The 13,023-nt window shown below is 37.8% G+C and overlaps 1 protein-coding gene across 1 annotated transcript in view; it reads right to left on the bottom strand.

Annotated features, from left to right (window-relative positions):
* The window catches only part of erbb2 (erb-b2 receptor tyrosine kinase 2), a 40,299-nt gene that overhangs the window by 6,091 nt on the left and 21,185 nt on the right, over nucleotides 1–13,023 (bottom strand). The window contains exons 10-26 of the mRNA XM_051123642.1: nucleotides 12,628–12,701; nucleotides 12,118–12,208; nucleotides 11,401–11,603; nucleotides 11,026–11,158; nucleotides 10,717–10,807; nucleotides 9,197–9,351; nucleotides 9,045–9,089; nucleotides 8,703–8,841; nucleotides 7,781–7,903; nucleotides 5,469–5,567; nucleotides 5,132–5,317; nucleotides 4,752–4,907; nucleotides 4,575–4,650; nucleotides 4,336–4,482; nucleotides 4,147–4,244; nucleotides 2,775–2,963; nucleotides 2,112–2,469 (exon numbers count right to left, since the gene is read on the bottom strand). Coding sequence (XP_050979599.1) covers nucleotides 2,112–2,469; nucleotides 2,775–2,963; nucleotides 4,147–4,244; nucleotides 4,336–4,482; nucleotides 4,575–4,650; nucleotides 4,752–4,907; nucleotides 5,132–5,317; nucleotides 5,469–5,567; nucleotides 7,781–7,903; nucleotides 8,703–8,841; nucleotides 9,045–9,089; nucleotides 9,197–9,351; nucleotides 10,717–10,807; nucleotides 11,026–11,158; nucleotides 11,401–11,603; nucleotides 12,118–12,208; nucleotides 12,628–12,701 — 2,363 coding nt within the window. The remainder of the gene's footprint in view (nucleotides 1–2,111; nucleotides 2,470–2,774; nucleotides 2,964–4,146; nucleotides 4,245–4,335; nucleotides 4,483–4,574; nucleotides 4,651–4,751; nucleotides 4,908–5,131; nucleotides 5,318–5,468; nucleotides 5,568–7,780; nucleotides 7,904–8,702; nucleotides 8,842–9,044; nucleotides 9,090–9,196; nucleotides 9,352–10,716; nucleotides 10,808–11,025; nucleotides 11,159–11,400; nucleotides 11,604–12,117; nucleotides 12,209–12,627; nucleotides 12,702–13,023) is intronic.

Genomic DNA, 13,023 nt, shown 5'->3' with positions numbered 1-13,023 from the left:
AACTATTTGTGAATTGTTGTTCTGGAAGTTCTCCTTTAAAATGCAGAGGACGTAGGCATAGCATAAGCTCTGGTGAGAATATGCTGGTCTAGCATAGGAAAGGAAAACCAGACTCCTCTTGGCCTATATTGAAAACCTCTTACATTTTTTTCCACAAATCCTCATTTTGTATTTCTAATTCATGACTGGTGTTTTGTTTTGCTCTCTCCTTAGCCCTTTTGCATTCATCACCGCGTCTGCTACATCCTATGTCACTTGCTGGAACGCTGTTCTCTTGTGCGTATGACAGTTAGTGAAAGCTAGAGATTATGGTTTATAAAGTTTTAAATATGGATATTTTTCTTGCACAAATGCATCGATTTGCTCAGAAGGCCTTTATTAACCCCCTGAAGCTATGTAGAGTACTTTTAATGATGGATGGATGCATTTTATTGGACTTCGAAATCTCAACACCCATTCACTACCATTATACAGTGCCTTGCGAAAGTATTTATACCCCTTAATTTTTTTCACATTTTATGTTGCAACCTTATGTTAAACTGCTTTAAATTACTTTTTACATCAATTTACACACCATCCACCATAATAACAAAGCACAAAACAGTTTTTTTTTTTTTACCAATGTTGGAAATTTATTAGAAATTAAAACTGAAATAACTGCTTATAGAGCTCAGAAACAGGCTTGCGTCAAGGGACACATCTGGGGAAGAGTTCAGAAAAAGTTTCTGCTGTATTGAAGGTTCACAGAAGCATGTAGCCTCCATTATCCATAATGGAAGATGCTTGGAACAACTAGGACTCTTCCTAGAGCTGGCCTCCTGGCCAAACTGAGCAACTGATTGAGAAGGGGCTTGGTGACCAAGAAGCTGATGGTCACTCTAGTTGAGCTCCATGATCATATATGCAGAGGGAAGAACCTTACAGAAGCCATGCCACTAATTTGGTCTGTGCCCAAACTCAATCCTCTCCTCAGTGAAAACACATGAAAATACATTTGGAATTTGCAAAAAAAAAAAAAAAAAAAAAAAGCACCTAAAGGACCCTCAGACTTTAAAAAACAAGATTCTCTGGTCTGATGAACCTCAATTCCAAGCATCATGTTTGAAGGAAACAAGGTGATGCTTATCACCTGCACAGTATCATCACAACAGTAAAGTGTGGTGGTATCAGCCTCATGCTGTGGTGCTGTTTTTCAGCGGCAGGGACTGAGGGGACTCATCAGAGTAAAAGGAAAGCTCAGTGCACCAAAATATTGAGATAGCGTTAAAGAAATCTAGTCCAGCACATTCAAAACCTCAGACTGGGCAGAAGTTTCACATTTCAACAGGGTAATGACCTTAAGCACACAGCAAGAGTGGCTTATAGATGACTATGTGAATGTCCTTGAGTGGTCCAGCCACAGCCTTGGCTTGAACACAATAAAATATTTCTGGAGAAACTTAAAAATGTCTGCCAGCCCCCATCCAAGCTGACAGAGCTTAAAGAGGGAAAAGATGAGGCAAAGAATGGAAAATAATTGCCAAATGCAAATTTGAGAAGCTTGTCATATCATACCCAAAAAGACTTGAAGCTGCAAAAGTGCTTCATCTAAATACTGAGTTAAGGGTATAAATACTTATGCAATGTACTTATTTCAGTGTTTTATTTTTAATACATTTGCAAAGTTGTCATAAATCTGTTTTTTGCTTTGTCATTATGGTGTATTGAGTGTAAATTGATGTGGGAAAAAAAGTAATTTAAAGCAGTTAAGGCTGAAACATAAAAAATGAAGGGGTATGAATACTTTCGCAAGGCACTGTAAAGCTCAGAAGAACCAGGACATTTTTTATATAACTACGATTGTATTGGTGTGAAAGAACTCACCTAGGATGGCTTGAGGGTGAGTAAATCATTGGGTAATTTTATTTTTGGGTGAATTATTCCTTTAATTAAAATAATCATTCACTAAAATTGTTAGAATTCACAATATATTGGTACCGTATCAGTGCATGGCCGATAATAGACATTTAGTGTTTCATTTTTCATTTATTTAGATATAATATAATACATAAATAATACATATTTGATATATATATATATATCATTTTCTGCAAATGATATATTTCACTCACCAGGTTGTGCATGTGCTCCACGTGGCAGTGTGTGTGAAAGGAAACTGACAGGACCGTCAGTCTCCAGCTCTCCATCTATGCCGTTGGGGATGGTGGGGTCTTTAGAATAGCGGCAAGGACTGGATGGAGGGCCATTGTCCTCCACGTAACCGTCCACAAACACTGAGTCTGATTGGCCTCCAGCTGAACGGTGTGATATGCTCCGTACCAGAGGTGGGTATTGTGTACCAGTCCACATGCCATTGGCTGATGCCCTCATAGGAAGAGTTGGGTACTGACTTTGCCCCAGCGTGCTGACGGAAGAGTACAAATCCCTCCCGCTTGGCATACCATCTACCTCTAAGCCTTGATCTGTACTCTGGAGAAAAAAAAAAAAAAAAAAAGTCATATGATTGTTAAAATAGTACAAGCATTACCCTAGCAGTTTAGGGACTGCTTGACCTGAAACAACATGTAGTTCTATTTTAATATTATAATTCCAGAAACAGTTTCAACTGCTTATTTCCCCATTCTCAGCACCTGGTCACTACAGAGAGCAGCATGAACACTCTTTAGACATTCTTTTCTCCTTTTGTGTTCCACAGAAGAAAAATGAAAAGGGCATAAATAATTATGATCTATTATTATATATTGTATATTATTATTCTATTAATCATCTCTGACCCGGTGAGAGTGGTGTCTGCTGGGTCCGTTGGCTCTCATTTCTCCCTGTGTGTTGAAGATGCCGCCGGTCTGTGGCACCAGGTATTCTTCCGCATCTAGTAACTCCTTCACATTCCCCCCCTCTTCTGCCAGCAACGTGCGGAAGAACTCACTATCAACAGGACTCGACAGACTCATCTGATCATCATTCTGAAAAAATCAGGAAAAAAATGAATAACAATGTATGTCTATGTCAAAGCAGCACTGCAAAAGAACAGGATTATTACTTCAAATGATAAACAACAAACCTCATTACTGCTCAGTTTGCACTATGCATGAGAATATCAGCACTTAAAAACATAGCGCTGAAACCCTATTGTAATTGTTAGAATGGCCAAGAATCAGCGATCTCCACGTAAAACCGATCGTGCAGACCAAACTTGGAGAAATGGTAGTATTCACACCCCCTACAATGCCATCAAGGCTCACCCCAATCGGCCTACAGCGACCAAAAGTATAATATCACTCATAACATTTGCATATCTCAAAAAACATAGCTGCCATTGGCCAATAAAGTTTGAGCGCCTATTAGACAGATTAACATAGGCTGATTAGAATGAAACTCAGTGGGCCTGTCTGACTAACGGCCCCAAAGATCTATGAGAAGTTTGAAAGAAATTGGTCACTGGGGGGGCAATATCACATTTTTCAAGGGCGTAAAAGATTGCACATTGTGTATGTTTTTTCGCACATACACGCGATATTCGTATCATATGATAGAACTCCTCATTCCGGACAACTTTGGCTCTAGAACCACTGCTGTTAAAACATTTGTTAAACGATTAAGAAGATGTAAAAACCTACTTTTGTAAACTAATCATAGGTTTTTCACTCAGTCTGGAAAAAAACACTGCAGTACAATTCGCTGGACTCTCTAAAAAAATTTTGAAATTTACCCTTTGGGAAGCTATAACGGGCTCGTTATAGAAAAGGGGCCTGTCCAATTCACCCGAAATCCTATCAAGCCTAAAGGAAACTTAAAACTTCACGAAACCTGGTGAGCACAGGCGACAAGTGATTCTAAACAAGCATGCAAAGTTTTAAGGAGATCGGACCACAGTTGTCACTATAACAGTAATAAACGTTAAAAACATAATATTTCTAATAATATTTCTTAATTAAATAATTTTTTAAATAATTGATTTAAGCGGTTACAGGCTTGCTTAATAATGTTTTTTCCATATGTGCTTAAATGCCTTAAAGCGCTTGAATCCTGGTAATCGCTGCTTGCAGCTATATTTTCATTTATCATTTTTTTTTCAATGTAGTTGTTAGTTGCAGCCCTATGTTATTCCTATTGTTCATGAAGGCAAAATTTTAAAAATGCACGCACCATAATGACTACATAACGTGGGGGATCACGTGCCATGACGGTGAACTCCTCCACCAGCTCCTTGAATCGTGGTCGACTGTCAGGATCGATCATCCAACCTGGCATAGGGTCATATGGTCAAAAAGGTTCCCTATATATTCAACACATCTTATCAGTTAATCCTTACTATCATAAAAAATTAACACTAACATTTGACCATGATCATGTATACATCTGCGGTACAGATGAACGGCTGAGGGAGTCTCTCTCCCCTCTCCAGTAGGTCTGGAATTTCCCGCGCTGGTATAAGGTCATATGGCTTCATGCCAAAGGTCATCAACTCCCACACAGTCACCCCTGAGATGGAAAGAGGCAAGCCTCAAAGGTTATTTTAAACCAGAGGGTTATCAATTACAGCAGAGCAACTGTAAACCCATGCGGATACCTACCATAGCTCCATACGTCACTTTGGTGAGTAAACTTCCGGTGTAATATAGACTCTAGCGCCATCCATTTGATCGGCACCTATTCAGCACATACACATAATCATATTCTGAATAAATACTGTTTAAAAAATTTCCAAAATTGACTTTCAGCAGTTCAACCAAAGCAACATGTAGACACACCTTTCCCCCATCAGCGTGGTATTCCTTCTCATCTATGTCCAGCAATCTGGCAAGCCCAAAGTCTGTGATTTTCACATGGTTTGGGTTTTTGACCAGAACATTCCTAGCTGCAAGGTCTCTGTGAACCAGCCTGACATCTTCAAGGTAACTCATTCCCTGGGTACACAAAAAACAGACATGAAAATATGACTTTTAAACTATTAAACTATTGACTATTAAACTATATCGGAAATTGTGATGTGGCTCAGTGTGTGTATTAAATTGCATAAGTCTGTGAAAAGTCAGTACCCACAGAAACTATCTTCTGTGGACGGACCTAGGTTCGCCCCCATAGCCTTACAAAATCTTTTTGGGAAACAAACATTCTGTAGATGTCTCACCTTAGCAATCTGTACACACCAGTTGAGTAGGTACTGAGAACCGATGCGGTCTTTGTTCTCTTTGACGTAGTCTAGCAAGCACCCGTACGGCATGAGCTGAGTAACCAGCTGAACTGTTGATGTCAGACAGATACCCAGCAAACGGCAAACATATGGGCTCGCGACACCCGCCATCACATATGCCTCCTGTGAATAGATGCACATATAAAAAAAGTCACACATATCCACATATAAAATAAACACATCATTAGGAAGAAAACTATAACACATATGAAAAAGTTGTTAATAGGGAAATCAATATTACAGTAAAATATGGTAATGTACGGAACACACTCACATCCAAGATTTCTTTGTTGGCTTTGGGTGAGGTGTTCTCACGCAAAACTTTGATGGCCACTGGGATCTTGACGTTCTCCCCATCAGGAGCCCAGACACCCTGGTGAGATGAGAGAAACTCTGCATGAATGGGGTTGAACTACATTAAGAATGTAAAGTTGATAAGAACCTAATAAGTAATTATATTAAATGTAAAATGAAAATAAATAAATAAATAAATTTCAGATATAGCTTAGTGCAATTATTATCAAATCAAAGGCAACAATTTAATTATATAATACGCAGTCTGATGCACTGCGTATTTCAGAGTGAAGTATGGTAATTTTCATTTACACGCGAGACGCTTACAATCCAGTGTTTGTTTAGTATCTTAGGGTGGCTTGATTCACAGTAAATAATAATAAAATTACTATCATGACTATTACTAAATATTCATTTTTTATTTTAAAGCACTTTAAAGTAATTTTAAACAGTAATATATTTCTACACTATCACAACTAGAGGTTTGAATCCTTGTCCACTAACAAAGTCAAATTAAAACCCTTACTAAGTTACCCTTACCTTGCTTAGTTACTTTTTATAGAAAGGAATTTCAATACGTTGTTTTTGCTTTGTGTCACCTGAGCTGGGTTTGAATTTAATAACTTGTGTTTCTTGTAATGCGTTACTCCCAACTAGAGCTGAAGATCTTTGTCCTGTCCTGTCGGGTTCGGGCTTAATTTATATCATTTTACACGGGCTCGGGCCGGGCACAGGCTTGCGCTCCGGCTTGCGCTGTAAATGAGTGGTCATGTGATGTGTTTTGATCAGCGCAAGAAAGATGCAAAAATGGATGTTGAGGAGGTGAAACGGAGGCTTGCCTCTGGCGATTACGTTTTGGCAAAATTTACAAAACTTGCAAAATTAGCCAGATCAGTACTATGCATCCCGGCCAGTAGCAGCAGCAGTGAAAGGGTGTTCAGCGCTGCTGGATGCACCATCAGTGAGCGCAGGACAGCGCTAAAGCCATCTACCTTGGATTCAATCTTAAATGCATAATGTAGACAGAGTATATAGGCTAATGTTGGTATTATTCTTTTATTAAATTTCAGCTGCTATTCACCGTCGCGTTGAGGCAGGATTGTTGAGAGAAGTAGCGAAGCAAATCCCGCGAAGCCTTTATCTTAATTTCGTTATTGCCAAATACCCATCTTAATTTAGAATTTATCTTAATTTAATTTGTTAAGAAAGACTCATTTTTATTGGCTCATTGGCCTAGTGTATGCCTAGGCCTATTTAGAGTGCTGAGATGTAATGATGTTACATTGGACTTATTTTATTTCTGTTCCAACTTCCAAGTGGCCTATAGCCTAAGTTAGTCATGAATGAATTATGTTAAAACATGTATAAATGACTCATTCTTGACAGAAGGCAAAAGAGCTGTGTGCTTGCGCACATTTGAATAATACTGGGCTGTAAACGGGTTCGGGCTTTTAAAAAGCTCTCAATCAAAATGTACTTGTCGGGCTCGGGCCGAATTCTGTTGCGAAATTGCGAAGTTCTGTTGGGCACTCTCGGGCCTAACTTTTAAGGCCTGATTACAGCTCTACTCCCAACACTTCTTGCATGTCATGTGACCATTAACCGGCATCAGAGAATCATAAACATGCAAATGTGTTGTTAATTTATTAAAATATTAAATTAAAATCACAGGATTTACGTCTAATGGGTTCAGCTGACAAAAACATCTGGGAACCACTGATGTAGAGAAATAAAATATCAGGTTAAATGTTTAAAACCTCTGTGTAATTCCTCTGTGCACTGCTCATATAAAGACCATAATAAATAGCCATTCAAAACTTCAAACATTCTACTTTTGCCAGTTTTAGAGAAATTGAAATAAAAAATAAAAATATGAACATTTTCCCCATCTGCTGAATTTATATAGGCATTAAAACAGGGTTTGAGACTATAGGCCAGGTTTACTAAACAGGGCTAATAACTGTGTCCATGCCTTCTCAGTGCTAATTCTTCACTGCACATCTTTAGTAAATCTCAACAGTACTATTTTAATGCCAAAAGACAGTTTGCGCTGGTGCAAGCTGTTAATAACTCCAGCCTTAAGAGTTTTTTTGTGGTGCTATTACTAGTAAGCACTGTCATTTTCCATCAGCTCTAGAAGAATTAGTCAGATTGCATTCTTTGCTCAGGTGACTGGATAAAAAATGTGTTTATGAGCAAAGATGGCAGTATGTTGCTCACATATTTCAGGGCTGTATGTGGCAGCTGAACAACTAATATTGAGATGTTCAGGAATGGTAACAGATAGCTGACCTTATAGACTGTGCCAAAGGCTCCAGAACCCAGCACTCTGAGTTTCTTCAGCTCTGTCTCCTTGAGAATACGCATCTGAGCCTGGTTTGGCATCGCTCCACTCGGGGTCAGGGGCTCCACCAGCTTCAGGAAAAAAATGAGATGCCTTAAGACTACAGTACTAAACATGTGAAGCAGTCAAAACAAACAAGACGGGATAAACAGAAGAAATAACCAACTACTTTTAATAGGGAACACCACACAGCTTGGCCGACCGTTCCACATTTTACTCTTACTGTTAGTCAGGTGCCTGCAGGCTTTCATCATCATAGACATTTTGCAAAAGGCAAAAGGTAAGCAGCATACTTATGCTGCCTTCGAAGATGCCTTATTTGGACATTTCTATCCTTCGTTAAAAATGAAATCCCATAATGCACTGTGACAAGCTCAGTGAAAATAACCACCAAATATGCCAGACGAAAAAAAATGCAAATGACATTACTAACTAAAAGTCTCACAGGGACTTCAAGTAAATACTTTGTAAATTGTAAATGACGTATATAACTTTAAAACTCATTTAGTACTAAAAAAATACATAAATTCTAATTAAAATGCATTATTTTACACAGTATTTGCATGTGCTATGTTATGTTATGTACGAAGACTGAGCTGAGAACTTGCAACATACTGACGTCAAACTCAAAATCAGCTGTTTTTAAACATAGAATAGGCCCTTTGCTGTGTAAATGCTGGCAGACAAATCCTAATGCATTCATCTAGCTGGCAAAAGAAAGTTGGACACGTTCAGAATGAGTCATTTTTGCCGCTTAGTTTCAGTAAATGCTCTTTTGTACTGAGTTTGAGTTATGAAAGTTACAGTATGTTTTCTTAGTTTTAAAATAAGCAACCTGCATGCAAATGAAACACACTGCAGAGATCTGACCTCGTGTTCCTGTTGCATTCTCCTCCTGGTTTCTTTCTTTTTGTGGTGCTTCTGTCGTCGCAGGTAAAACACCAGCAGCGCCAGCAAAATGATGAAAAGAAACACTCCACCAACTGTGACTGCAACTGTTGTCCCAGGCCTGCGAGGATTTCGCAACAACCAATTAGATTTAAGCAAGACTGTGCAATTGTTAGAAAAGCAGTCCACCTCTTTTCAAGAAGTCACATACTCAGTCTTTTAAGAATGATGCCGTTTAACACTTGAGATTAGAGATTTGTTCATACTGTAAGCAGAATTAAAAGTGGTGTACACACTACTAATGCATGTAAATTTAAGTCTTACCCAGTTTTCTTTTGGATGGGGCACCCCCTATCATCCAGTGGACACCTGACGGTAAACACACAACAGAAAATTAATTCCAAATCTTCAATTGTTGCACATGACCTGATTAAAAAATGTGGAATCACAGTCCATAGGCTCAGCGAGGGACTCACGAGACGGTGCAGTTGGTCTCACAGGGCAGACAGTGTCCCGTAGCATTGAAGTACTTCCAAACAGTGTGCTGGTCCTCTTTTACCCCACTGGGACAGCGCTCGACACACACGTCTCCATCTTGAAAGTGCATACACTCCTTGCAGTGATCTGGACCCTGTGCAAGAAACACAATTTAAACTTTAATGTAAGTTACATTACAGGGACCAAATGTCCCCACAATGATAGTAATACCAATAATATTTGAACTTGTGGGGACAATTTTTGGGTCTCCATGAGGAAACAAGCTTATAAATGATACAGAATGAAGTTAAAAATGCAGAAAGTTTTGTGTGAGGGATAGGTTTAAGGGTAGGATTAGGGTAAGGGGATAAAAAATTTGTAAAAAAGTTTGTACAGTATAAAATCGATGATGCCTATGGAATATCCCCATAAAACATGGAAACCAGTGTGTGTGTATGTTTGTGTATATATTTATTAAATATTATGTATATTACATATGTGATGCGATGTTGGAAAACCCGACGAATGTCACGCTGGGACATTTTCAGGAAATTCGAAGAAAAAAAATAGATAAAATGTCAATTTTTTGTCAAAATTGGGTTTTTATTAAATTATTATTCTATAAACCTTGTCTATCATCTCTGAAAATATCTTGGCAAAATTCACTTGTTTAGTGCAGAAAAATAGCAATTTATTGCAGCAAGCAGAAATGACTGTGTCTTTCTCTCAGGTTAAGAATGCGCTGCTGAGGTGCTTTCTCTTAACACCACAAAAACAGTGCACCTATCATAATAAACCACGTAACATGTTTAATAAAGGTGTATCAATTCACATTCTCAGCCAGTCCTGTGTAAACTACAGCATGCAAAGTTTTTAATTAATTAATTTTTCATATCGTGAGATGGTGGAGCGCAACAACACAGTCTGAAGAAGCTGCTTACTTAAAGGAACACTCCAGTTTTTTTGAAAATAGGCTCATTGTCCAACTCCTCTAGAGTTAAACAGTTGAGTTTTACTGTTTTCGAATCCATTCAGCCGATCTCTGGGTCTGGCGGTAGCACTTTTAGCATAGCCTAGCATAAATCATTGACTCTGATTAGACCGATAGCATCTCACTAAGGTACACTTTTCATGCGATCTAAACATAAAAGGGGTGATTAAATGTTCGGAGACTATGCCCATGATAAACAACGGAAAACAGACGTTAGTCTGTTTGTGTAATGATGCAATACAGCGCTCATGACTTGACAGACAGCTCTCGTTAAACCTGTGAATTGAAATTGAAAGACGTCTCACTTTAAACCCGTTTTCTCAAATTCCATTCTTGAAAATCATAGCTATCAGCCAACTTAAGACAGCCATAACTTTGGTTTCATTCAATCTATGGACAAAATAAAAACAGTTTTGGAAAGGGCTCGAACCTTTCATATGGTATCAAAACCTAAAAAAGGTACAATTTCACCACGTGTTGGGTTTACCTAGATCGCATCACATATTTGTTTTTGCATTAACATCTTACTGGGCCTGTACAGGAGGCAGAGTCATTGACAGGTTTACACTCCGGATGGCAAGGGACACAGTTTAATCCATCCACAAACTCCCGCACTGACCTGTAGGAAATTCATTTGATGAAGATAAACAGTAAGAGTTCTATTGTATGACATATAGCAGTTATTGATATATACAAAGTCTGAAACTGAAACAAAGGTAAAGCCCTTTTTATAAAAGTCAACATTTTATTAACCTGTATGATCCCTTTGTGTATTTTAGTAAGTAAATAAAGCACGAAAATCAAATAAAAAAATCGGATTATTCATACAGTACTCACCCCTGTAGGACATTACACTGCTCCACACACTCCGTCCCACGTTTGTAATTCACACATGACACACACTGACTGGGTCCTGGCCCCCAGCAGCCTGCATCCGCACACAGGGGGTCACATAATTTCCCCTCTGAAACTACGGAGAGAAGAATGTAATGGTATATTACTCATTATGGAAAATTAAAAAGTAGGAACAAACACATTTTATAAGATAATTTTTTTAAAGGCCTAAGAAATGTGGATATCAAATATGATACATTAGGCTTTATGGGGTTAAAATGCTAGTATTTAATGGAAATTGTGTACATAATATTTTAATTATGTTGTAACTGTAAAAAACAACAAGGTCCTCAGACAAACATAAGAATGGGCTTTTACCACATGTTTGCTGGTCTTGGTTGTTATTGCTGATGAGGTTAGGTCCCTGTGTGGGGTGGAGCAGCGAGTTCCAGGGCAGAGAGGAGGTGTAACACAGTCTTGAGTTGTTATGAATCAGTACTATGCCTCCACTGACACTGCGCAAGGAACGCAACCCGAGAGACTCGATCTGCAAAGACTGAACTCCCAAAGAGAAAACACCCCTGCAGAGAGAGAAAGATGATTCAGATACATTAACTAGATAACAAAGGCAATGTGATTAATAGATTTATACATTTAGGTAGAAAAACAGACCAGTTTGCTTGTGCAAAAGTTCTTTCTTTTTTCTGAATTGTTCTTGGTGGGTTTTAGGTGGTAAAGCTACTAATTATAGCCCCATTTGTTTGAGTCAATCTTTATTTTGACTTCTAAAATGACCTAACTTTCATAAATAAACTAAGTGCATTCTTTTCTCAGTCTGCTAGTTAGAATTGACTTGAAGCAATGAAAGCAAAGAAAACTGATCTTGCAGCAGGTGAACAGGATAATCATTAACCTTTACAACTAACAGGAAACTGCAGGTTTGATAAGTGTAACTAGACGTCAGACAAACAAGAAAAGTAGGTAAATAGTCTAGCAAATCACGTGTTAAAAGAGAATTATTAAACAGAAAATGGAACAAAAAAACCAAGAGTTACATTTAAAGTAAGAACCAAAAACAGACAGAGATATACTTACTTGTAAAGCATTCTTCCTCTGATCACCTTCAAGTTCTCAAAAACACTCAGATCAAGCAAATAATCTGGCCATGTATCTATGTACAGATATCCTAAAATACAAATACAATGTTATTGCAAATGCAAATTTCATTTCATGATTGACTGGTAGAGCTAGTAGCGTTGTTGTGTAGATTTTAGTTATCAATACAGTTGAGGTCAAAGGTTTACATACACCTTGCAGTATCTGCAAAATGTTAATATTATATCTTATTTTATCAATAAGAGGGATCATGCAAAATGCATGTTATTTTTTATTTGGTACTGACCTTAATAAGATATTTTACCTAGTACTAAATAAAAAATATCATGCTTTTTGTATCTTATTTTGGTAAAATAACTAACATTTTGCAGATTCTGTAAGGTGTATGCAAACTTTTGACCTCAACTGTACGCATTTTGGATCTGCTGTATAGATTTGTATTTCTTTCATAATCTTTATATGTGAGTCAATTTGAACTGTGATCTTCACCTGTGATTTCTTCTACTGTCTTTAACTTCTCCAGGTCACTCAACTGTAGTCCAGATGAATTGGTAGCTGCATTTCTGTATGAACAACAAAAATTTTTTTAGTACAATAAGTGTAACAATAGGTACAACAATACCACAGTCATGCATGGAAAAATTGAAATGAGAAGAAATTATTTAGTCAGCTAGTTATTCACCCTTGTGTCAATGCAAACCCTTATGACCCTATTTCTTCTGTGAAACACAAAAGGTGAACTTTTGCTGCTTTAATGCTGCTCTTTTCCATATAATGATAGCTTAGCAATGGCTGTCATCTCTAAAAAGTATTATAAAAACATATACATATTCAAAACTAGCATGTCAAGACACTTCATACCAAGTTCAAAGTCAATCTACATTT

The sequence above is a fragment of the Labeo rohita genome, chromosome 12 (assembly GCF_022985175.1).
Source record: "Labeo rohita strain BAU-BD-2019 chromosome 12, IGBB_LRoh.1.0, whole genome shotgun sequence".
Lineage (NCBI taxonomy): Eukaryota > Metazoa > Chordata > Actinopteri > Cypriniformes > Cyprinidae > Labeo > Labeo rohita.
The sequence above is the reverse complement of the archived record's forward strand: the minus strand, read 5'-3'. Positions and strand labels throughout refer to the sequence as shown.